The following is a 24,902-nucleotide window of genomic DNA, read 5'->3' on the forward strand; positions in this document are numbered from 1 at the left end:
GTGGACAATCAAGTTCAATATAATATTAAGTTTCTTAAAAACAGTAAGCAGTATATGAATTATTCTGCCTACTCCAGCATTCAGGGAATTAGAGATAAGTGAGGTTAAATCATTTCAAAATGAAGAAACATACAATTGAAGCACTAGATACTATAGAACTAAGATTATTTTACATCTTTTCTTATCTTTCTATTACTGTCTTTCCTCTAATTATAACTATACTGCTATGGGTTAATTCACTTTTATTTTTGGTCTTATAGGTAGAAAAAGGACATTTCAACTTAGATGTTTAGTTTCTCCTTACTGTTGGAAATTAGCTTATAAAATATTTTCTGAACTCTGTAAGTTTAGATTCTGAGTCAATGCCTCTAATCTAAAATAGTCACTTCTATGTCATGTTTCTCCTTACTGTTTCTCCTTACTGTTGGAAATTAGCTTATAAAATATTTTCTGAACTGTTTTCTCCTTACTGTTGGAAATTAGTTTATAAAATTTTTTCTGTTTCTCCTTACTGTTGGAAATTAGCTTATAAAATATTTTCTGAACTCTGTAAGTTTAGATTCTGAGTCAATGCCTCTAATCTAAAATAGTCACTTCTATGTCATACATTTTTATTGTGATCTTACAGCTTTATGGATGTCAATTGAATTTCCATTCTATTTTCCATTTCCTTTTCTTTCCCTATGAACTAATAAAAAGTGCATTTAATATACTGTATAATAGTTCAAAAGGAATTAATTGTATTTTGATAAAAATGTTAAAGACTGCCATTCTATAGCTCCTTTTCATTTGCTAAGAAGTGAAAACCTTTATCATTTCTGTTAATACCAGTAAAATACACAGTACTTGTTCCTCTCCAATACAAACTATTAGGAATGTTCTCATAGTGTCCTCACTCTGAAAATTTCTAACTCTGTTTTCTTTTTTAACTTCTTTTGTTAACTGGAGTCCCAAATGAGTCTTTGCTGCCTGCTTGCATGTGTATAACATGCAACAGTCACATGCTGTAATGATACCTTATGTTGTTTAGCATTTAAACATTTAAATATCTCACCACTCACCAAGCTATAAGTCTGATGACCCACAGAGTATTATTCAATTTTATTCTGCTATAATTATTTATATGGCATGAGTGAAACAGCAACAAAACTATTTCTTAAACTGAGTTGTTTGTTCACAGTGTTTTCTTGCATGTCTAACTAGCTTATAATGAATCTTTTTCTTTAAAAAGTGAAATCAGCTGTGAATCAGTCAGAATACATGTGTTTTTTACCTTTGTCTACTAGGCACATGACTTATTTAACATCACTGGCCCTCAACCTCCTCTTCTGTATAATGAGGAATTTGAAGAACAGAACCTTAAAAATTTCCTTCCAACTTATAAATGCCATGTCTAGGTTGAAAATGATGTATAAGCATAGTAAAAGGGGGAGGTTTCAATGGACTGGCATGAAGAATAATTGGAGACCAAAAAAGAACATAGGCATACACACATATTGGAGGCTACTGCAGTGGTTAGTCATGGAATGACAAGGGTATGAATTTATAAGGAACAGTGATAAACTACAGGTGCAGGTGAAGGAATGAATCACAGTAGTATTGGACAGAAAGACATGACAGCTACTGGTGACTTATTCAGCCTGGAGCATAAATTAGTATTAGAGTCAAAGGTGTGTTCAAGATTTAGTGGAAAAGTTGGTCTAGATTGAAATGGGGAAACTAAGGGGGTACATCATCTAAGGAAAAGTTGGTGAACTTGTTTGGGAACATACTGAGTTTTAGGTGAAAGTGATGATATGAATTCTAGGCCATGGGTTTGAGCTTAAGGCTGGAGATATGAAAATCACCAGAGTAGAAGTAACGGACAAAACTTTCTGAGGGAGATGGTAGAGTGAGAGAAGAGCAGCATTAGACTCTGAGCTTCTGCAAATCCTGGTATGTGTTGTAGCATACCAAGGTCTCTGGGAAGAATATAATTGTAGTGCTGGAGAAATGGCCTCATAGGGTGATGGACACAACTGTGGGCACAGACAAAGCTCCCCCCATAGCCTAATGGTATAAAAGGCTGTATACCCACTATTTCTTTTCTTCTTTCAACTGGTGTGTTCCTCATACTTCCCGTTCATTTGGACCTCCAAGCTTCAGATACTCCATGATAAAGAAATAATAGGGAGGCACTGGAGGCTATCTCCACTCACCCACTTATATCAAAATCTTGCCTCTAAGATTTGCAATGCTAGCTATTTCCTTATGTTGATAGTAAATCCACATGAAAACAAATTTAAAGTCCAAGACTTCATTTTCATCTGTCTTAGACCTTAACCAACTGAGGTGGTCTATCTTAACTCATTTCACTTTTACCTTTTTACATCCTCAATTGCTTGGTTTTTAATAGTGGTTAATGAAGGGGAATGAATGAACAAATAAATGAGCAGAAAACCAAATATTTGAGAAACACTCATAGTTATGGAGGTAAAAAGAGAGCGTAAGTCAATGAAGAAAATGGAAAAAAATCATACTTTCTTAACAGACTGATAAGAGCTAGCAACTTCTCAATTTTACCCTGTGTATGAATCATGGGGGATCTTGGTACAGCCAGAGACTCAGCATTTCTGACAAGCTCTCAGACCTTAAGTTTCCACTAGGGAACATGCCTTAGGTGACAAGGCTTTAGATGATTGTTCTATACATGCAGGCCCCTGCAAATAAAAGATGCATGAGAAAATGCCCATAGCTCAGCACTAATTCAATATTCTCTGAATTAAAAACAAGCAAGCAATAAAAACACTGCAGATTCAACTGACGGAAGTAGGGGAGAAAGCACATTAATTGATATGATAGAAGAATGAACAAGTTTATGTAACTTTCCAAAGCTATAAACTCCTTTCTAAGGCTCTAGTTTATTAAATTCAATGATGGTTGTAATATATTATTTACCTCCAATATTATTTTAGGTAGTTATTATTATTCACACATCCCAGCATGCCACTCAACTGCTCACTTTTAAGTATCTGTCATTTGCTTCTTGGGAGTTATATCATTTGCTTCCTCAGACCCTTTCTCTCCTATGTAATACTCTATTGAATTGCTATTAACCTTCACCAGGGGCAATTATTCCTTTCTTCTGACTTCCTTATTCATTTTTTCAGTCTCTTTTGGATTCTCTGTTCTCCATTCACATGTAATTCTGAGATTGTTCATTAGTTTTGTGAAATTGTGAGAAGAAAGAATTTGAGAGAAAGCACAGTGAGAGCCAAGAGCTGGGAGGAAAAATTTCATTAACATTAAAAGGAATGGTGATATTCTATATCTTGATTTACTGTGGATAGGAAAACAAGTCCTTCTCCAAGAAGATCACCAACTAAGGAGCTAACACTAGTAAGATATGAGAATAGAAACTTCTTCATAATTCTACTCTTTAAAAGATAAGCCTGTTTAACAGATGAGAAATGAAATAACAAATTCACCTGATAAAGAAAGTGATTACATTTCCATAGGTACCCAGCTGAGTCCACATGGAGAATTGTTGTATCAGGCATATCATACTAGCACAGATACAAGGTCTACAAAGAGCATAGATATTAAATGCTTAATGGAACATATGAAGGAAAAAATATAAGAACTTCTACATGGTGACTATTTCCACAGAACTAGCAAGTGTACAAAAAGGTAGTGATAATTCAATCATCTCCTCCTAAGAAAATTTTTAAGATAAAATCTAAAGCCTGAAACGTACTCAAGACTCTGATTTGACCTCTACATATCCATGCAACTTCTGACCTTGACCTTCCTTTATAACACCTTGGCCTCCAGCCCTGACAAACCATTTGTAGTTCTCCAGATCTTATGTTTATACCTCCGTTGCACACAGGTCTGAAATATCCTTCCTTCTTTTAACTGCCTATTAATTTTTTACTTTTTCTTCAAGATACCCTTTGAGAACCACTACTTTTGTGATGTATTGTCCAAGGACCTCAGAGAAAATCAACTACTTCTTCCACCTTGTTCTATATCATCTTGCATAGATAATTACCTGAGTCCTTACAACATTGCTATAATTATTATATGTCTGTCTCAGTATTTTATTTCTGTATTATGGAACTTTGAATATTCATTCATTTCAGTATATTCATTTATATATTCATTGCTCATTGAATGCTCATTAATGAATTTTTTAAAGTTTGTAAAAAATGTTATGATTACTAATCACTAATTTGAGATTATCTTTTGAATTTAGGATTCCCTACTTTCATTTCCCTTACGATGGGTCTCCAAGGACACCTCACTAGTACAGGCCCTTACAGTTTCACAGCTGGACTTAAACACTGTTTTAACTGTCATCTCTTTGAGCCCAGTCTTCCCCATGGCCAATTTTATGCATAATTTTGAAGATAATCTTCAGTAGATACCTATTCTTATATAAAATGTTTTAGCAATCATTGTTCACCTATTTAACCGAATGTTAACTAAATATTTCATTGCCGGCCCTTCCCCATATCTTGCCTTCCATAAGTACCCTGTTAATGTATCTCTCTGTTCTGAGCTCAGCTATTTTCTTTGACAAACAGGTTGCTTGCAGTGAGAAATCCCTCCTTGTTGATAGGTCAGCAGCATTTAACTTGCATTCCACTTCCTTGATAAAGTCTTCTAATATTCTGGCTCATTTAGCAAGGACTTCACCATTTAGAACTGTTTTCTCATGTAAATTTTGTGTAAGTTTGTTTTACCTCCCTCCCTTCAATGCTATCTCCAGGATGAGGAAAACAACATTTTTTTTCCCCCTGTATCTCTTCTCACTAAAATTTTGTACTTTGCTAGATATAATATATACATAAAAATAATTCTTAATTTATTAACAAATATTTCCCACCACATTTTGTTACTCTATATTGACATATAACACGTTGTACCTTCTATATAATGATCTTGCTTTCATGTTGCCTTCTAATTGTTTCAGGTACATAAATCAACTCAATCTACGGGTTATACAACTGTTAAGAGCAGAAACAGATTTCTATATGGAAAGTCAGTGGAGTGTATTGGGAAATGCACCGAAGTGGGAGTCAGAAAACTCAGGTCTTAATTCTGCCACTTGAATGATCTGCTGGAAAGCTATCTTTTATTACCATCGTTTTATCCACCTGTGAGATGAAAACAAAATCCTCAGGGATGTTTGTGAAAATTAAATAAGATACTGTGTGTGGAAACATTCTGCAAACTATAATATGCTATACAATATAAGGTATTTCTTATGTCTTCAAAATTCTTGTGGACAGGACATGCTGTGCACAAAACAGACTGTCAGGAAAGTCTCCCTGAGAGACTTGAGTCAAATTGGGTGGGTCATATTTCCTACAGTTTTTAAAGCATTACTCAAAAAGTCCCATTCCTCAGCTTTATTACAGTCCAATGCAATTTTTGGCAAGCTGTGTTTCAACATTTTCCATCTGCATAACCTCTTGTAGTTCTACTTGTTGCTTTACCAATTCACCCATGAAATTTGCTTTGTCAATTCTCTCTTCCACCTCACCGAGGTAGCTGCCGTACCTGGAACAGTCTTTATTCTCAGCCTTGCCTACATTTCTTTCCAGTGGGCTCCTCTTCCCCTCTGCTGGTTGCCAAGGAGAAGCACGTTTATTGGCACGGCCCCCAAACAGATGCCTGCCTGTCTCCCTTCCCCCTTTCTCTTTCAGCCAAACCATCACCTGCCAAGGGCTGGTGGTTGCTGCCACCCCAGTCCACTGCCTCACACTGCTGCGGCTCGAGTCCTTTTTGGCAGCCTCTACTGAAGTTCCCCTGCCAGCAGCCTCCCCCTCTTGACTGCAGCTCTCCTCGATCCCGCCAGTCTCTCCCCCGCTTGGTCTGCGCGCAGCCTCTTCCTCCCGCCCTAGCTAGCTGCTTTACTCGCCTTTCTTCAGGCTGCTCCCTCTCCTTTCCTCCCCAGCCCTTCCTCAAGCTCCCACAGCGCGGTCCTTTCAGGCGCCCCCGCCCTCTCTGGCCCGGTGTTTTGTTAACACCCGGACCACCTCTCCGGGGTCCCAGTGTGTACCTGTTTCCACCAGACAGAACATCTTTGGGAAGTGAGCATTTTCCTCGTGCTTTGTATTTGACTAGATTTCCCTCACGCCCCCACACTTTGCCATCCCCGCGAGCCCAAAAGGCGGGATGTAATGATGGTAGAGAGAATTCAGGGAGACAACAGGCCACATACTTGGTTGGTGGGCCCCAACAAAGTTTTGGATGCTCAGGACTTGCCAGCTCAGGCTTTTTAAACTTGGCCTGCTGGCAACAGACCCGAGCCCCCAAGCAACGCACAGTGACCCGGGCGCTCCCTCAGATTCCCAGCGTTTTTTCGACTGAGGACGACGGTCGCCCACCGGGACCAGGCCTGGGCAGCTCCCCAGCCCATACCGGGGTCCGCAGCCTGAGCCCCAGCCAGTCCCCGGCAGGAGAGGGGCGCACTTGTTTCTAGGTGCTCGGCGGAAGGTGGGCGAGACGAAAGAATGGAGCCGCCCAGGTTCTTGCGTGCTTGTCTCGAGGATAAGGGGTGGGTGGTATATTAAACACCACGTCTCAATTCAGGGCCCTTCTCCCGGGCTGTCTACTTTCAGTGCGCGGTACAGTGGCAGTTCCCCTCTACCAGCCGTCTCCTTTAAGAAGCGCGCGCGTGCGAGTCGGGTTGTGTGAGTGTGTTCGTGTGCAGATGTGTGTATGTGTGTGTGTGCGTGTGCGTGTGTGTGTGTGTGCGCGCGCGCGCCGAGGGCCCAAGAGTCAGGCAGACCCCGGGAAGGAGGAGTTATGTAGATTACGGATGAACGTTCTGGAGGGGAGCGAGGAGAGGAGGGAAGGAGAAGCAGAGACGAGAGAGCGAGGAGCGGCCGAGGCCCTTCCCGCAGAAGCAGGAGGCGGTAGCGGCGGAGGAGGATTGGGCGGTGGAGGAGGAGGACGCACCCTCTGGAGGCGGCGGCGGCTGCTGCGGCTGCGGCTCGGTTCTTTGAGCCGGAACCGGCGGTGAACTTGGGCGCCACGTTCCCGGCCGCGGGCCCACGAGGATGGTGAATGCGAGCTGCTGCTGACTCTACCTCAGCCGCTGCTTCTCTGGGGGCTGCCGAGCGCGGGGGCCCTCTGTCTCCTCCCCTTGCCGGGCTGTGGGTGAACCTGCAGGCTCCTTACCCACCCGGAGGACTTTTGAAAGGAAACCAGGGAGGGAGGGAAAGGGAGAGAGGGAGAAAACGAAGGGGAGCTCGTCCATCCATTGAAGCACAGTTCACTATGATCTTACTCACATTCAGCACTGGAAGACGGTTGGATTTCGTGCATCATTCGGGGGTATTTTACTTGCAAACCTTGCTTTGGATTTTATGTGCTACCGTCTGCGGAACGGAGCAGTATTTCAATGTGGAGGTAAGAGTACGAGGGCTTTCTTCCTTTCCCCTTGCCTGGGCTGCTCCCCTTGCCTGGGCTGCTCCCTGAAACATATCGTTCGCTCGTCAGATCCTTGTAGCTCACAGCAGCCAGGGTCTCAACACATTGTTTCCCTTCCAGCCGCCAAGACCCGTGTTGAGTTTCCCTGTCTTAGGTGATGGATGCGCGTGAGACTGAGAATCCGTTATCCCCAGCAGCACAAAGCACCGTGCTGCGCGCTCAAAGACACAATTGTAGCCGATCCATGCTTATCAAGGAAAGAGGCGAAGACCTAGAAGACCTACATATAGCAAACGTGTAGTTTCATAAAAGCAGTTTGAGTTTATAATAAATAAACTGCTCGGGAAACACAGAATTCATTGCTTGGCATAATGTGCTGCCTTGGTATTGTTCCTGAAATCTTTTTCCCTGTGTTTTGTGCCTAACAAAGGAGGTTAAAATCAAAGAATCTAGAGGAGAGCGTGGGAATACTTGATATGTTTAATAACATTACTTTGTGATAAAACACTTGACTAGACAGAGTCTTTTTCTCATTTAGACATAACTTAATACACTGTAACTAGATCTGGCTACACAGAGGACATGAAATCCATCTCTTGAAGTGTTTTCGCTTCCCCTCCCCCGCCAATTGAAAATAAATGTGGCCCAATGTAATAGTTCTGAGGTGTGTCTTACAATTTGATTTCACACTCTCATGGCAAAACATAGAGGATTTAGACTGTCATTTGCTTTACTTTGATAGCTTTGGGAACAGACAGACACAAAGCAAAAGGGAACTTAAGGATAACGACTTGTCAGACCTCTGCCAAAGTACTTTTCCTGTCATCAACTCAGCACTAAAGCCAGTAACATGCAATAAATCAATGGAAGCTTGTATACACCTGGGCTCTAACCAGCTTATCACCTACACGGTGGAGTACAAAGACAATAAGAGGGTCTTAGTAAAATATACTCCTTTTGGTTAGATCTTCTGTCACCTCAAAAGAATTATGATTAAGTCTCTGAAGAATAATGTGATTTTTTTCCCCTATATTGTTGATTCTTTAAAGCTTATTTTCATTTTGTTGGGTGTGTGTGTTTACACAACAGCAGAACCTGTTGCACAGTATTTGAACGTGTTTCATGTAACAGATTTATATACAAAGTGTGCATAATAAATGCCATATGTGAGGGCATATTCTGAATATAATTCCCTGTTTGTATAAACTGTTCTTAGGACTACATGTAATAAGTGATGGTTAATAGAGAAACAAAATATTTGAAAAAGTAAGAACCATTATCAAGAGTTAAGTTTACAGATATTAAGTATGATTATATTACACCCAAACCCTAATTCAAACCAAAACTGTTTAACCCTTTGAAAAATACAACTTTGTTTTTCTGAATAAAAGAGATGGAAAGGTAAATCTGGTAAGTCCAGACTTTTCTTGGTTGCAAATTTGAACTGTTGGAATTGCATGCCACAGATGGATTTTTGTTTCTAATGTTTAAATCAAGAGATAATTTAATGTGGAAATGAAAAAAAGTAAGCAGTTCATAGACTAGAGGAATGAAAGTGGCAAGCTGTTATTTATAAGGTTATAAACAGAAGGGCCTATTGCTTCAGATTGGTGATGGTGGTGATGGTGGTGAGATGGGGTGTGGGGGAGGTGTTAAAAGTAGGGGCTAGTTTTTATCTTGCTCAGTCTGAAGAGGGAGGGAGAGCCTGGATTCATGGCCACCTGCTTTGGGAAAGTCTTAGATTTGCTTTCAGAGATTATTGGGATAACATAAGTGTATTGATGATCATTAGCTTTCCTTTTTGAGCCTAAATAAAATGTGCGTGTATTTCTTCATAGTTTGAATCCCTCAATCAGTTCAATAAGATATTATTATGGGAGAAAAAGTTATGATTTTGCTAAAAAAAATTTTATTTTGAATTTCTGTAATTTCTGTTCTTTCTTCAAGATACATGTTAAAAATTGTTCATGGAAAAGAGGGTTTTTTTTTCTTCCATTTTATACTTCCATTTATCTTCCATTTATACTTCCATTAATACTTCCATAAGAGTATTTAACTTATTCCATCCATATTTATTACACAATGCAAAGATTTAATTATGAAAGATAAGAGGTATGTGCCATCTGAGACCTTAAAAAGGGTATTTGATACAAAGGAGATTTTCTAATTATTTAAAGTAGATTATGTTTCAGAGTTTGTATTATTCCCAAATAGCATTTTTTAAGCGTTTGAACATATCCTTAGTTGGGCTTATATACTTATTTTTGTGTAATGATAACCTCCTTTTTTTAAAATCATAAGAATAGCTGCTAGGTAATTCAGCATACTATAAAGAACACGGATGACAGGATATTTTGTGACATGAATTTCTGCCTGATTCACTTTTATTAGAGGTTTCTTTTTGGTAGGAAACAGTAATGGGAAGAATAGTCCATCACATCTTCAGAAAAGGCATTTATATTGTGTTGCACATTCTGATTGCAAAACATAAACTGAGACTGCTTTATTTGACTGACTCTTAAAAGACAGTCTTAAAATAAACAGTAATGGTATCAATCATGCATGAAGCTCATATGATCACAATTTTTTTTTTTCTAGCAAGCGCACTAAGTTATTATAGTTGGAATGAAGCTTCTAAGAGATGCTTTTTATGCTGACAACTGAGATTACAATGCTTTATTCCTCGCTGAGCTTCACAATTGGTGGGACCCCTATACTTTTCATTTCTACAATTTAATGTTTAAAAACCTGTTTTCCCTCCCCATCTAGGTGGGAGGGAGTTGGGTAGAGGTATTCATATTAACTCTTTCCTGTCTGATTTTGAAAGTATAAATATTTGAAATTTTTAAATTTTAGAGCAGGAGATATTTGTTAATATGCTGATAAAAGCCTATTACAGAGAAAGAGTGCATTTTGTTTGTTTGTTTTTGTATTTAAGAAGCAAAAAGGAACATCTCTTACAGCTAAGAAGGGTAAGACACTACCAGAAGCAGTACTATGGAAGAGATTCAATAAATTCCCCTCCTTATATATTTCTGGTAGAACACTGTTTAATGCTAAAATTTCACTATACATTTGTTTAAAGATTTTTGTATATCACTGGATCCATTTTTTGGAGTGCGCCTTTCAGTGTGTAATCATTAGCATGATGCAAAGGAGGTACATTGCTAATATTAACTAAAACTCAAAGGCTGCTGTCATTGGACAGCAGTCTGAATCAGATGTGTTCATTGGTCAGAAGAAGCTAAATTGTTAGCAGAGAATCATGATTTAATCTGTACACTCTAAAAAGTCATTTTGTTGTCTAAAATAATTTTCATGTTGTAGTGGGGATTCTCATGATCCTGAGACTCCTTTATTTATTTATTTTTTTAACACTGCAAACACTTTTGTCATGAAATTAAGATAGAATATAGTTCATAATCAATAACTTTCATCATCAACTTTCATAGTTTGTCAAGTGTTAAATATTTATGTGAACATGTTCTTTATTTTTTTAAACAATAGCACACATTTCTAGTGAGAAAAATTATTTTAAGCCAATTTAATGGTAAAATAAAAGCATGTGATACTCTGAATGATGCACATATCAAAGCATGAGAAGAATGACTTCTGGTGACAAAAAGAACTTGATAAAACAAAAATTGATTTTGTTCCTTTCTTTGTTAAAGAAAGAAGAGAGATTCTAGATTTCTGAAGGCTGTTTTATGACAAATACTATGAATTATGAGTGTAACCCTCCTACATTTTTCTTGCAGTGTTTAACTGATTTAGTATTTATTCACCTTTGTCAGGTTTATCTGAACCTACCTAAAAGTTCAGTTTCCTTGGATTAGCTTTGTACTGCATATCATCTTAGCAGGAATCAGTGGTGAGACATTTCAGAGATAAAAAAATATATTTTACAGATTTAAAAATGTCAGATGTTGGGATCTTTTTTCATATCTCTTATTTTCTACTTGCTTAAATAATCAACATGAATTATTTTATTTGCTCATGGAAGGATGGTGACAACGTGATCTGGTCAGTCTCCTTGAGTAAGGGATTCTGACTACATCCCATAATTCTCCATGGTAGCAGTTTTATACTGGTCAATTGCAGGGGCTGCATAACTGATTCACAAAGGTTTTTAACCTGCAGCAACATTCCATGCTTTGGAATCCCAAGTTTGCTGGCCATTCAGAATATCATAAGAACCAAGAACTCTGACCAAGAGGCCAGAAGACTCACTAGTCCTCAGGTTCTTCAGCTTCTCCTGTGTGTTCCACCTTAACTGTGCCTTTCTCTGTTCAGAATTGCTTGGTCAGGTTGCCCAAATCTAGGGTTATTCATGAAATCCTTACTAGTGAGCCTATACCAGTGAGGTAGGTTGTCTCATACTACCCCTGAGAAATCCACAGAAAATAACCATCCAAGTCCATCCCTTTGTACAGCTGGGTTTTCGCTTTCAGTCTCTTCATCCCTATCAAGTAAGAATAGAGTTGGGTTCAATAACAGCTTTTTAATCTCTAGAGTCAGGTGAAAAGTGATAGATCTGGGCTTCCCTGGTGGCGCAGTGGTTGAGAGCCCGCCTGCCGATGCAGAGGACGCGGGTTCGTGTCCCGGTCTGGGAAGATCCCACATGCCGCGGAGCGGCTGAGCCCGTGAGCCATGGCCGCTGAGCCTGTGTGTCCGGAGCCTGTGCTCCGCAACGGGAGAGGCCACAACAGTGAGAGGCCCGCGTACCACACACACACACACACACACACACACACACACAAAAAGTGATAGATCTAAAGTTTATAGCTATTTCAGGTTATTAACATGAGAAAATTTTAATGCACTTGTTCAGTGGTATAATTATTTTCTCTTATGTTGGATTAATCAATTATTTTATGTAAATTTATTTTTCTGCCTGACCTACCCCAAGGTACTACTCAAAATGTACCTGTTCAGAATATTTGGTAAATGACCAACTGAAATTATTTCTGGACCAAAAAAGGACATTGAACATTTAAATCAATTAGTTAAATTTGTTGAGTGTCAAAAGAGAAAGACTGATTTCATTGTGCACCTTCAGGAGCTTTCTGACCCTTCAGCATATATATTTCAAATTGAGAAAGTCATTTTTTATGTTACTTTCCATCACAATTCATTTTAAATATCTGTGAATGGAATTATATTCATCAAATAATTTTTTATTGTGGTATAGTATAGTGATTAAGAGCACGTATTCTGATTACTCATCCATAAAAAAGAATGAAATGATGCCATTTGCACCAACATGGATGGACCTAGAAATTATCGTACTAAGTGAAATAAATCACAGAGAAAGACAAATATCATATGGTATCACTTATATATGGAATCTAAAAAATGATACAAATGAACTTATTTACAAAACAGAAACAGACTCACAGACATAGAAAATAAATTTATCATTACCAAAAGGGAAAGGAAGGGGGAGGGATAAATTAGGAGTCTGATATTAATAGATACTACTATATATAAAATAGATAAACAACAAGGACCTACTGTATAGCACAGGGAACTATATTTGATATCTTGTAATAACCTATAATGGAAAAGAATCTGAAATGGAATATATATATATATGCATATAAAATTGAATCACTTTGCTGCATACCAGAAACTAACACAACATTGTAAATCAACTATACTTAAAAAAAAAAAAAAAAAAAAGAGCTCATATTTTGTCATCAGATTGCCTGGATTTTAATCCCAGCCCTTTTACTTGCAACTTAATTGTTAAGTCAATAACAGGCAAGATAACCTCTGTGAGCCTCAGTGTACATATCTGTAAAACGGAGATACTAACAGTACTTGTCTCATAGGGGTTCTGATGATTAAATGAATACATGTATATCATATTAGGTAGATAGATAGTGGATAGACAGCAACATGCCTTCTCATAGTTAAATACTCCATACTATTTAGATATTGTTAGTAAAAATAAATGCTGATTCAAAGGTATGATAGCATCTAATTACAGAAAGTCTATCAGGTTAGGATATACCAGCTGGTCTAGGAAGATTTTATTTTAATACTTTTTAAATTTTACAAAATGTAATACACTAGAGTCAACCAAGCTAACATCAGTACATTTTCTTCCCGTGGGTTTTTCTTAGTTTAGTTCAGGAATGTGATTTTCACATTTTGTCTCATCATCTGTTACTATCATAGAATGTCAAGTTCAGCTCACACCTTCTTTTATAAGACTGAATTTGCTGAAATCTGTTTATCTTTTCTTCTAATACCATGGAAAAGAAATAAGCCTTTATGATTCAATGGGCCTGTTTATTTTAACTGGCTCAATGCCCAAGTGCTTCCTATTCACATTAGGAGTAGAATTTGATATATAACTTAGACCAGCTCAATGTTATACCCCAAATTCAGACCATAAACGTCTTTTTTTCTTTTAGTTAATAGGGGAAGGAGGAGGATGGGCAGAAAAAGATATTAAAGTGGTTTATTCAATGACAAAGAAGTTTAAAATAAAATAACTTGTGCATGTAACATTGGGAATAGAAGATAGTTAGCAATATAGTATAATGTAGCCCTAGAACAGAGGGTCAAGGGACATGGCCTTTAACTTTGGTTCTTATACTAACATAGCCTTGATCTTCGGCAAAAAGACAATTGAACTAACCTGTCACTAAGGCCATTTCCAAATTTGAAGTTCTATTGTATGAACCTCCAAGCTTTAATTTATATAGCCAAAAGGGGAAAATGTACATATTTATCCTGTAAATTTTGGGGCAACTGGCTAACAAATGTTCAGATTTTTTCTTTCTGAAGTGCCTATCATGAAGAAATACAGAATGTGCAACTTAAATCTAACATTTGTTATCTTCTGTAGTGACACAGGGTGTTCCATTTTGGAAACTATCCTAGCCTTCTGCTGAGTAGTAAAAACACTGGCAGCAAATTATATGTAATTTTAAAATCAATTTTTTGCCAAGGTAGCAAACTTTAAAAATTTAATGTTAAAAACATGGCTTGATGTTATTTTGAAAAATACGTGTCATCTACAAGTGGTACTTCAATCATAAAAAGGCAAGTTGGAATGAAATCAAAATAGTTTTTTGGGGGAGGGTCTCAAAATTCAAACCCATATATATGTATATATATACATATATATATGTATATAAAAATATACACATATTTTGTAGTGAAATGAAGTACTTATACTGTATGTCCCTTTTGCCCACTGTGGAAAATAATTTTGGCGCCTGGCTCTTTGAGGGTTATTTTTGTTCTTCACAACACATTTGATTTTGAACGTGAAAAATCAGACTGCATTTGTTTTATGAAATATGCAGCTTATGCAAACAGCAAAAATATTCCAGGTTAAAAGGATAAACTACTAAGTTAAAATATGTGACACTCAACTTTTTTCTTTTGCCTTCTTTCCTTGGGAAAGTCATTTATAGATTTTGAGATTATTCATGTAATCGTATTTGATTGTTGCTTCCTATAATTTAGCACTCTGAATAGATGTTCTTTGTCTTAGTGTCTCACCACTACCATTTGGCATTGTGCATCCTTGGGTTTGGATCGGTGGAATATCTTGATGAGCCACATAACAAGTTTAGGCAAGAGAGTAAGAGTAATCCCACAATAGGCTCCTAACCTTTGATTGTGGCCTGTGGGTGTAGTATATAAAAGGAGGCTAGAGGGAGCAATTGAGCCGTTTAAAGATTCCAATGGTAGAACTTGGTTTAAAAATCAAGGCCAGTGGGTGCAATTAGATGTCTTAAAATGAATCATAGCCAATCATAGCTTACGGAAATCGATGAACTATTCACGATTTAATGTGTGACTTAGGTTTACTAATAGCCATTTGGTACCGGTTATTACATATTTGATGAACTAAGAAGGAAATGAACGCTTCTGGAGGAGTTTGGGAGGAGTTCTGGGCATGACAATATGACAAAGATTGTTACAGTGTAGGACAGCTTTATATCTCCTTACACTATATATCGTAGTAACTGTAGATGCTTTTGGTATTCTCATTTTAACTAAAATGAAAATGAAATAATTGTAGTCTTACAGATCAGAGTGGGATAAATCTAATTTGATTATGCCTTTTAGATATATAGCAAAAATCCACTTTTAAATGCTTGTCAGACTGTTATTTTATTTTTTAATGTTTACCAGGGTAATTTACTGAATAAATATTTTTTGATGAAAACACGTTTTAAAATATAGCTTTTACCTCTTTATCTTTTAAAAAAATATGTAAGAAATAAGCCACAAAAGTGTGAAATAGTGCTTTACCTTTAATAGGAACCTCAAATATGTTTTCAGTTGACCAGATTATTATATAAGTGGAAATTAAAAAGGGGGCAGTCACTAATGCATTAGGGAGTGCCGACATTAAATTAAGATATTATAATCCACTTACAAGCATCATTCAGATTTTTTAAAGTTTTTAATCTAGGCAATTAAGTGAAATATGGATATACGAAGTAAGCCATGGCCCCACAGACAGATATTCTCAGGAGAGATAGTCCTTAGAGTGATGTATTCAAATGACCAAATAAACTACTCAATGGGATGGAATTTTACAGTATTTGTTTTAGTCATGCTCAAGTTATGGGGGAATAAACTGCCATTGTTTTAAGGAAGCTGGATACTTTTACGAACTTTATTTCATGTCCCCAAATTGCATGCACCTGAGGTGATGTCAGTGGAATACAGGCCTGTGCCTCTGCAGGTGCTGATGCAGTCAGACCCTAAGTGACATCAGTGGAAGCATTTTTTCCATGGGAAATTTTCACCTTTGAATTCATACAATGTGTTAATCGTTTCTCATTGTTTATAGCGATTAGAAATTTGAATTTGTTTTAGGTTTCTAATGTCTGTGTATTCATTCTCCCTTTATACAATTGCAAGCCAGTTCCTTCTTGTGGTCCTACTTTTTCTTCTAGTTGAACTCTTGAGGGACTTTGTATTCTAGATATATTACAGGACACCAGGCTTGGAAATTGGGTAAAATTTTACAAGAAGCTACATTTTTTACTCTTCCCTTTTTCATTGTGAATAAGGCAGAATAAATTCAAAGAACTTCCAGAGTCAAATGTACACTCAATGATTTATATGAAATTGATAACCAGCTTACAAATACTCACTCCCAGTTACAGATAAAACTCTTTTGGACATCTGTGTGTTTTAATATTACAACAGCTCTATTCATAGAACTTGCTAACTTGCTCCTGTATGTAGATGGAGTGAAATCGTTTGTTAGTCCCGTGGATGAATCAAGCAAATTACTAAAACAGTCTTTGCCTTATTTTGACCATTCATAAAATGGATTTGTGATCTTTATTGCTTGTCTATAGCACAGGTTTTGTAATGACAGCATTTAGACAATCCCAAGCAATCTCTTTCTTAGGTAAGAAAAGGGTATATCTCAGTTTTTTCACTCCCGCAGATAACTGGGAATGTAGAAACAATTATGTGCCAGCATTATATTCTAATTAGACAAGGTCCAAATAGCCAGTAGAATAGAAATACCTGGAATTGATTTCACTGAACACCTTATTTTAATGATAAGAAAAACAGAGTTAATTATCACTGGTTGAGCATTTGCTATGTGCCTGATAGTGTTCTAAGTGCTTCATATATTTTAACTCATTTAAATTTTATTACAATCTTGTGAGATAGCACTACTATTTCTCTTTCACAGATAAGGAATCTGAGGCATGGAGAGGTTGAGGAACTTGCCAAGGCCACCTACCCCTGAATTTTCCTGAAGTGGAATAGCCCAGAATCAAAGCAGGCAGGTTGGCTATGGAGCCCAGGGCCCTAACCGAGTAAATACAGGCAAGAAATAACTCCCAGGTTCCCAGTAGGGACAGTGTAGTCCAGTTCCATTGCTCACATCTTTTATATTCCAAACTGGAAAGAAATCATTGACATGCATAAAGAAAATGCTAGGTCTATCCTAGTATAGAGACTTACATGGAGTAAAAACTGAATAGACTGTTGTTGATTTGATTTGTTGATTCAAGAGTGATTATTTGGTGCTCAATATAAATTTATTGTTTAATACCCTTTATGATTTTTTACTTATAGAAAGTTGGTAACCTATGTTAAATTGCATAATACTAAATGTGGCACAATCTTAATTATATGTAATATTAAATTAATCATAATATCTCATTCCTTAACTATTTGTTATGTTGCATGTTGTCACATTAAATGTGATTTTCAAAGGTTTTAGGAAGATTTGATTACATTCCAAGATGAAAAGAGTAGAACATGTAAAGGAAAACCTGTTAGATCTGTGTTCCAGTGCCCTGCTGTGGAAGAATATGTATGTATATGACTGCTGACTGGCATGAGTTCTGGAGTTTGTTATTTTTATATATTGCTTTGATTGGGTAGAAGCTACAAGGAAACAGATATATTTGATCATTTCTAATATTTTTTTTATTTTAATGTAAAAGAGAACTTACTCAGAAGTAGATCATTTCAGAGGTGGATGAGGTGCCTCAGAACTCTCTGTTTGAGAATAGGCCTGATATCTGGTTATTGTCTTTATTGTAGAGGCAATAGAAACTTCTTGGTGGTTGACCTAAGGATGTTTTAAAAATTCTTCAGTCCTTAAGATTGTTGCTGTATATAGCTTTCAAGGCTCACTTAGTTCATTTATTAGCGTTTTAAGGAAAGACTATTTCTAAACCAATTTATAAAGGTGACTTTATAAAACATTCTCAGTGTTAAATATCCATTCAGCTATCTGTCACTTTCTCTATAGGCAGTATATCATAATGGCTGTATGCAAGAACTTTGGAAGGAATGCTTAAAAATCTTAGCTGTGTCACCAAATCTCAGTAAACTTGAGTGAGCCAAGTTACTATTTATTTTCTCATGTGTAAAACAGAGGTAATAATACTCAACTCAAGGGTTGTTCTGAGATTAAAGAGGTAAAAGATAATGGGTCAAGATAAGTAATAGCCTTCTGATTTACTATCCCCTGATGAAATAAACAAACAAACAAAAAGGACAAACATATGAAACAGTGGTTTTTAAATCACTGGACATCAGGTAGTGAAGGACAGTCATCCCTGAAAGATGGGAAACAAACAAGATGAGCCCTATGATTATATCAATTTAGTTCATAGAGAGGGTTTCCAGGTGATAGTACAGGGAAGGCAGAACCAGGTTGAGCCATACAGACTCCTTGAGTTAAGGAGATGAAGCTGGGAGTATGGAGAAACCAAGGAGTTTAGAATTCACAGGTCAGAATACCAGAAAGGAGAATTCTGAAGAGAGAGAAAGCACTGGAGATCTGCAAAGCATTCCCCTTGAGTATTCAATTAAGAAGTGATCTGCACATTCCTGTGAAGTAACTAGTGGAGGCCAGAGAAAGAATCAACCAACAGGATCAGAGGGGACCATGCCTGCAGATCACACAGGGCTGGGAATAGTGACCATTCTCACCAGCCACACTGGAAAACCTCATCATTTACAGGGTGTTGGGTAGAGTACTCAGAAACATCTTGCTCCAGTAGTGGGAAAAAAAATCCCTGGACTGAAAACTGCTCTAGTTCTGCTTAAAAGTCTTAAAAGCAAGACCTTAAAGGATCAAACTTTTTCTAAGTGACTAAACTGCTTTTCACAACAAAACTCAGTAAGACATATGGGAATACAAAAATCCAGCACTCAACAAGTTAAAATTCACAATGTCTGACATCCAATAATAAAAATTACCGAGCACGCAAAAAAGCAGGAAGACACAATACATAAAGAGGAGAAATATCAATCTGTCTAAACTGTCCTCCCTCAGTGATTTCCATCACTTGGCACCACCTACCACATGTGTGTTCATGCGAGAAAAGTGGGCACCAATCCCCCAACTTCCTGCCCCTCACTCGTTACTTCTAATCAGTTGTCATTTTTTTTTCCCTATAACATGCATCTTCGGTCTGTTCATTTCTCATATGTACTTGGCTACAGCCCTACTTTGAGCCTCTATATCCAGTCTGGACATACTGTATTATCCAATGGTCTGTACGACCTCTCATGATCAGACCCCACCCCTCTTTGTAGCCTCATAGCTCAAAGTTTATCTACTGAGCCCTGTGATTTAGCACAGCACTCAAATGAAAGATCCCTGTACAGGCCTAAAATTATTGAAAACCCCCAAAAGTTTTTATTGTGTGATTTATATCTGTCTATGTTTATAGTTCTAGACAAATAAACCTGAGAAAGTTTAAAAATATTTACTTAGAAATTCGTTTAAAACAATAATAATTAACTTAATATATTAACATAGATAACATATTTTTATGAAAAGCACATTTTACAAAAGAGCAATTGTAAGAAAAAAAGATATTGTTTTACTTTTCTCCAAATACCTTTAATATCTGGCTTAACAAAAGATAGCTGGATTCTCATATTTGTTTCTTTTATGTTAACCAGTTTTTAAATTGAAGTATAGTTCATTCACAAAATGCTGTGTTAATTTCAGGTGTACAGAAAATTGATTCAGTCATATATATATATATATATATATATATACATATATAATTCTTTTTCAGATTCTTTTCAATTATAGGTTATTACAAGATATTGAATATAGTTCCCTGTAGTATACAGTAGGTCCTTGTTTATTTTTTATATAGTAGTGTGTGTATGTTAATCCCAAGCTCCTAATATATCTCTCCCCCTACTCTTAAGCTATCCTCTTTGGTAACCATAAGTTTGTTTTCTTTGTCCGTGAGTCTACTTCTGTTTTGTAAATAAGTTCATTTGTATAATTTTTTAGATTCCACATATAAGTGATATCATATGGTTTTTGTCTTTTTCTGTCTGACTTACTTCACTTCATATGATAATCTCTAGGTCCATCCATGTTGCTGCAAATGGCATTATTTCATTGTTTCTTGTGGCTGAGAACAAAAAAAAATTAAAAATTTCATGGAAATACAAAAGGCCCCAAACAGCCAAAACAATCTTGAGAAAGAAGAACAGAGCTGAGGCTTCAGACTATACTACAAAGCTACAGTAATCAAAACAATATGGTACTGGCACAAAATAGACATACAGATCAATGGAACAGGATAGAAAGCCCAGAAATAAATTAACACGCTTATGATCAAGTAATCTATGACAAAGGAGGCAAGAATATACAATGGAGAAAAGACAGTTTCTTCAATAAGTGGTGCTGGGAGAACTGGACAGCTACATGTAAAAGAATGGAATTAGAACATTCTCTAACACCATATACAAAAATAAACTCAAAATGGATTAAAAACCTAATACTAAAAACAGATACTATAAAACTCCTAGACATAAACATAGGCAGAACACTGACATAAATTGAAACAATATTTTTTTGGATCCATCTCCTAGAGTAATGGAAATAAAAACAAAAATAAACAAATGGGAGCTAATTAAACTTAAAAGCTTTTGCATAGCAAAGGTAATCATAAACAAAACAAAAAGACAACCTATAGACTGGAAGAACATATTTGCAAATGTTGCTACCAACAAGGGATTACTTTCCAAAATATACAGAGAGTTCATGCAGCTCAATATCAAAAAAACAACCCAATCAAAAAATGGACAGAAGACCTAAGCAGACAATTCTCACAAGAAGACATGCAGATGGCCAACAGGCACATGAAAAGATGCTCAATATTGCTATTTATTAGAGAAATGCAAATCAAAACTACAATGAGGTCTCACCTCACACCAGTCAGAGTGGCCATCATTAAAAAGTTTACAAATAATAAACTCTGGAGAGGATGTGGAGAAAAAGGAACCTTCCAACACTGTTGGTGAGAATGTAGATTGGTATAGCCAATATGTAGAACAGTATGGAGATTCCTTAAAACACTAAAAATAAAGTTACCACAAGATCCAGCAGTCTCAGTCCTGGTCATATATTTGGAGAAAACTCTGATTCAAAAAGATACATGTACCCCAGTGTTCATGGCAGAACTATTTACAGTAGCCAGACATGGAGGCAACCTAAATGTCGATCGACAGATGAGTGGATAAGGAAGAAAAAAAAAAGCACACACAAAATGGAATATTACTCTCATATTTGTTTATGCATTCACACTTGCAATATTATAAATCATGTAGCCCTGGTCAACACCACTGTCCATTGCAAGCTAATGAGAATGAAAAGGCAAATAATATCCTGTTAAAATATTATTGACCTAGCCAACTCCTGCAAGAGTTTTAGGACCCACAGAAGTTCCAGGATCAAACTTGGAGAACCACTGTATCAGCAGCTATACTGTTAATCTCTTTTCCTCCTAGATACCAAGATCCGTTTTCCTTGGAGTCTTCATCAAAATGCTTAACTCTTTCATTTATTTCCCACCCTTCTACAGATTCTTCAGTGCCCAGCAAACATCATCTGATCTTCCCTAATTCCCATCTTTACCCCCATGAGAAGATGAGCCCATTATGCATTTATAATAACTTTTCTTATGCTTCAAAGTACCTATCATAATTATACAGAGTGTTTTACCTTCCCTCAAAGTTAGATACTGATATATTTATTTAAGACAAAAAGCTCACCCTCAAATTACTGTTGAAAATCCATTAAATGGCTTATTAATTGCTAAGACTTGGCACATGGACATGCAGAAGCCAAGTATCAACTTCTGTTTCTCAGCACCTTTGAATTTTGCTCTTCCTGTCTTTGGAATCATATAGGCCAAACTCATGTTTCCTGGGGGAGAAATTTAAGGAGACTTGAATTAGGTAATTTTTCTCTCTTTTTGCCTGGAGCATATGGTTAAATTTGCTGTATTACATTAAATCCATGTGCAAATAATCTGTTGTAAATGGTTTGTGTGTAATAAATTAATATCTTGCACGGTAAATTATAACTTTATGAGACAGAGTATATCTGCCTTGGTCACCACCACTGTATGCTATAAGCCTAATGCTGCCATGCAAAAAGTTGAGAGCTCAGCAGATACGTGATGGAGGAATGAATGGGTTACATCATCCCTATTCATAGGTGTTAAATTTCTAGTTTAACTGACATCTTATGATCCATTTCAATAGTTATCTTTTCCTTTAACTCATTTTGCCCATACTAGGTGAAAATATGCTGTGTATATCTTACATTTACTTTAGTTACTTTATTCAATATATTTAACTTCTAATAATAAAAGGCCATATTTATCTTAGTGATTAATGGTTAACTAGTGAGTAGACTGCACCCCTGGAATTTTTTCTAGTTATCATCATTACATTGCATCAGTGTTTCTGGTATAAATAAGTGTTTTTTATCTTATTCCACTGATAGAACATTTCTATAAATACCTATTGGCTTAGCATCAAAAAAAATGTAAAATTGGTCTTTATTTTCAGAGGGGTGTATCAGAACATGTAGGGAAAATATAAAAGGAAAATAACTTTGTTCTGGTTCAGTGACTTCAGTTGTAGTTATTACTATTAATAAATGGCAACCTCCCCAAAAGAATATTCAGGAAAGAGCAAAAACAATTTTACTTGTATTTCATGGGACATCTTAAATCATTTCAATACCTCTTTTAGCTACATGGATGAGAAATAAATTGATATGCTGTCAACTTTTGCATCCGTTAGCATGTAAAACCTAAGAGTGAATAATCACATAATAATTTGAATTTCTTTTAAATAACTTACATTAAAATTAGATCATCTTTAGTGTTCTAACAAGCACAATATTGAAGACACATGAAGAACTGACTCAAGAGATGTTAAAATTTGATGGATTTTCTCTTGCTGAACCCCTGCATATTGTTGATTGCCAGGATAAGAACAGCAAAAACACAAGACTTTCTTCAGTCTTTCATTGATACATGAACTGTCTGTCTGGATTACATCTTCCTTAGGAGGAGAGGAAATATAGTCTTCTGAATATGAAACAGTCCATTATTAACTTACTTTTGCATTTTAAAAGAAAAATGAGTCTTCTATTATAGTATCATATTAGGAATGGCAAACTTACTGACTCTATTAGTTGAGGACAGCCATCTGTCTAAGGGTTTTCAGTTTGCATTTATTTTTTTCGAAAACCTTGTTTTCTTTTCTCTGTGTTACTTGAGTAATTTCCAGAAACTTTCTAGACACACATACACACATAATGCATTCTTTCCTGTGTTCCTTCTTTTTTCCCTTCTTATGGAAATACATTATTTAAAATATTCTATACATTTTAACATAACAATACACTTTGGTGAATTTTTCTTAGTGCATAAAGAACAACCTCATACTTATAACTTACATATATGGTAATTTATTTAATTATAGCCTATTTCTGGATAATTAGGTCATTTTCAAGGTTACTTCTATTATAAACAGTAATACAGTATGCTTACCTAAGCTTGTGTGAGTTTAACAAATAAAATTTCTGGAAGTGGAATTGCTACATTAATGACTATATTTATTTATAATTTTGGTGTATTTTGCCAAATTGCTACCCCTAAAATACATCAGTTTAATCTTTATCAAGAATGCTTTAGCATTATTGATTCCACACACACCTACCAGTACTTTTAATTTTTTTCCAAATCTGATGGGTGAAAAATTAATTTTTATACAAATTTAAACTAATACAAACATTTGGCACTTAAAAATATTATAATTAATTAAATTTTTAATTCAAGAAAATTTTCCCTGCCATTCTTTGTCTTCTTTTCTTACTGATTTATAAAGCTTTATACATATTTATTAAGAAAATTGACCCTTTCTCTGTCATACATAATAAAATGAATTTGTTGATATGTTTTGGTTTTGCTAATTTATTTTTTCAGGTTAATTAGTCATATATATTATGTCTTTTAGTTTTGTATCATGCTTCAAAAAGTCTCCAGCATTTCAAATCTGTTTTTAAAAACAATTGTTTCTTTCTGTCTTTTTTTTTTTTCTGTTTAAATCTTTGATTTGCATAAAATACTTTTGGTACAGGCACTAAAATTAGACTATAACTCATGATTTCCCCAAAATTGATTAATATGTGCTTTGGCACTATAGACTGAGTAGTAGTCTTTTCCTGTATATCACATAGGTTTTGTTGAGAACTAATAACTATAAAATACAGTGGTTTAAGACAAATTTGATTAGGTTTGATGGATCCAAAGGCTGAAGACACCTTGCTTTCATATAGCTTGGCGAGGGCAGCTGTGCTGTATATGTCACACATGCTCTTGGAACCAGAGGCATATGGGAACATGTTCCCTTGGTGATGGCAAAGGTGCTGGAGAACAAGCAACCACATCAGTTCTTATCCTCGTAACTAGCACACGGTCTTTTCTGACCAAATTCTTTTACCTAAAGCAAGTTGGTTACTTGACAAGGCCCAAGGTCAAGGAGATCAGATGTGCACATTGCCTCTGATGAGACCAGGGTAAGGGTGTGGATGTAGGAGGAGTGAAGAATTGGGACTAGTAATTCAACCTATGACACTTTTACTGATTTAAATGCTGCCTTTATTATATACTAATTTTTACATA

General features: G+C 36.2%; 1 protein-coding gene across 1 annotated transcript in view; it reads left to right on the forward strand.

Moving 5' to 3' along the window:
- Nucleotides 1–6,485: 6,485 nt before the first annotated feature.
- The window catches only part of MMP16 (matrix metallopeptidase 16), a 357,858-nt gene continuing 339,441 nt past the window's right edge, over nucleotides 6,486–24,902 (forward strand). The window contains exon 1 of the mRNA XM_089898989.1: nucleotides 6,486–7,404. Within this exon, the coding sequence (XP_089755115.1) occupies nucleotides 7,060–7,404 (345 nt within the window). The 5' untranslated portion in view covers nucleotides 6,486–7,059. The remainder of the gene's footprint in view (nucleotides 7,405–24,902) is intronic.

This window comes from Delphinapterus leucas, chromosome 17 (assembly GCF_059928025.1).
Source record: "Delphinapterus leucas isolate spDelLeu-1000000601 "Yukka" chromosome 17, BTC_Dleu_Yukka2, whole genome shotgun sequence".
NCBI lineage: Eukaryota > Metazoa > Chordata > Mammalia > Artiodactyla > Monodontidae > Delphinapterus > Delphinapterus leucas.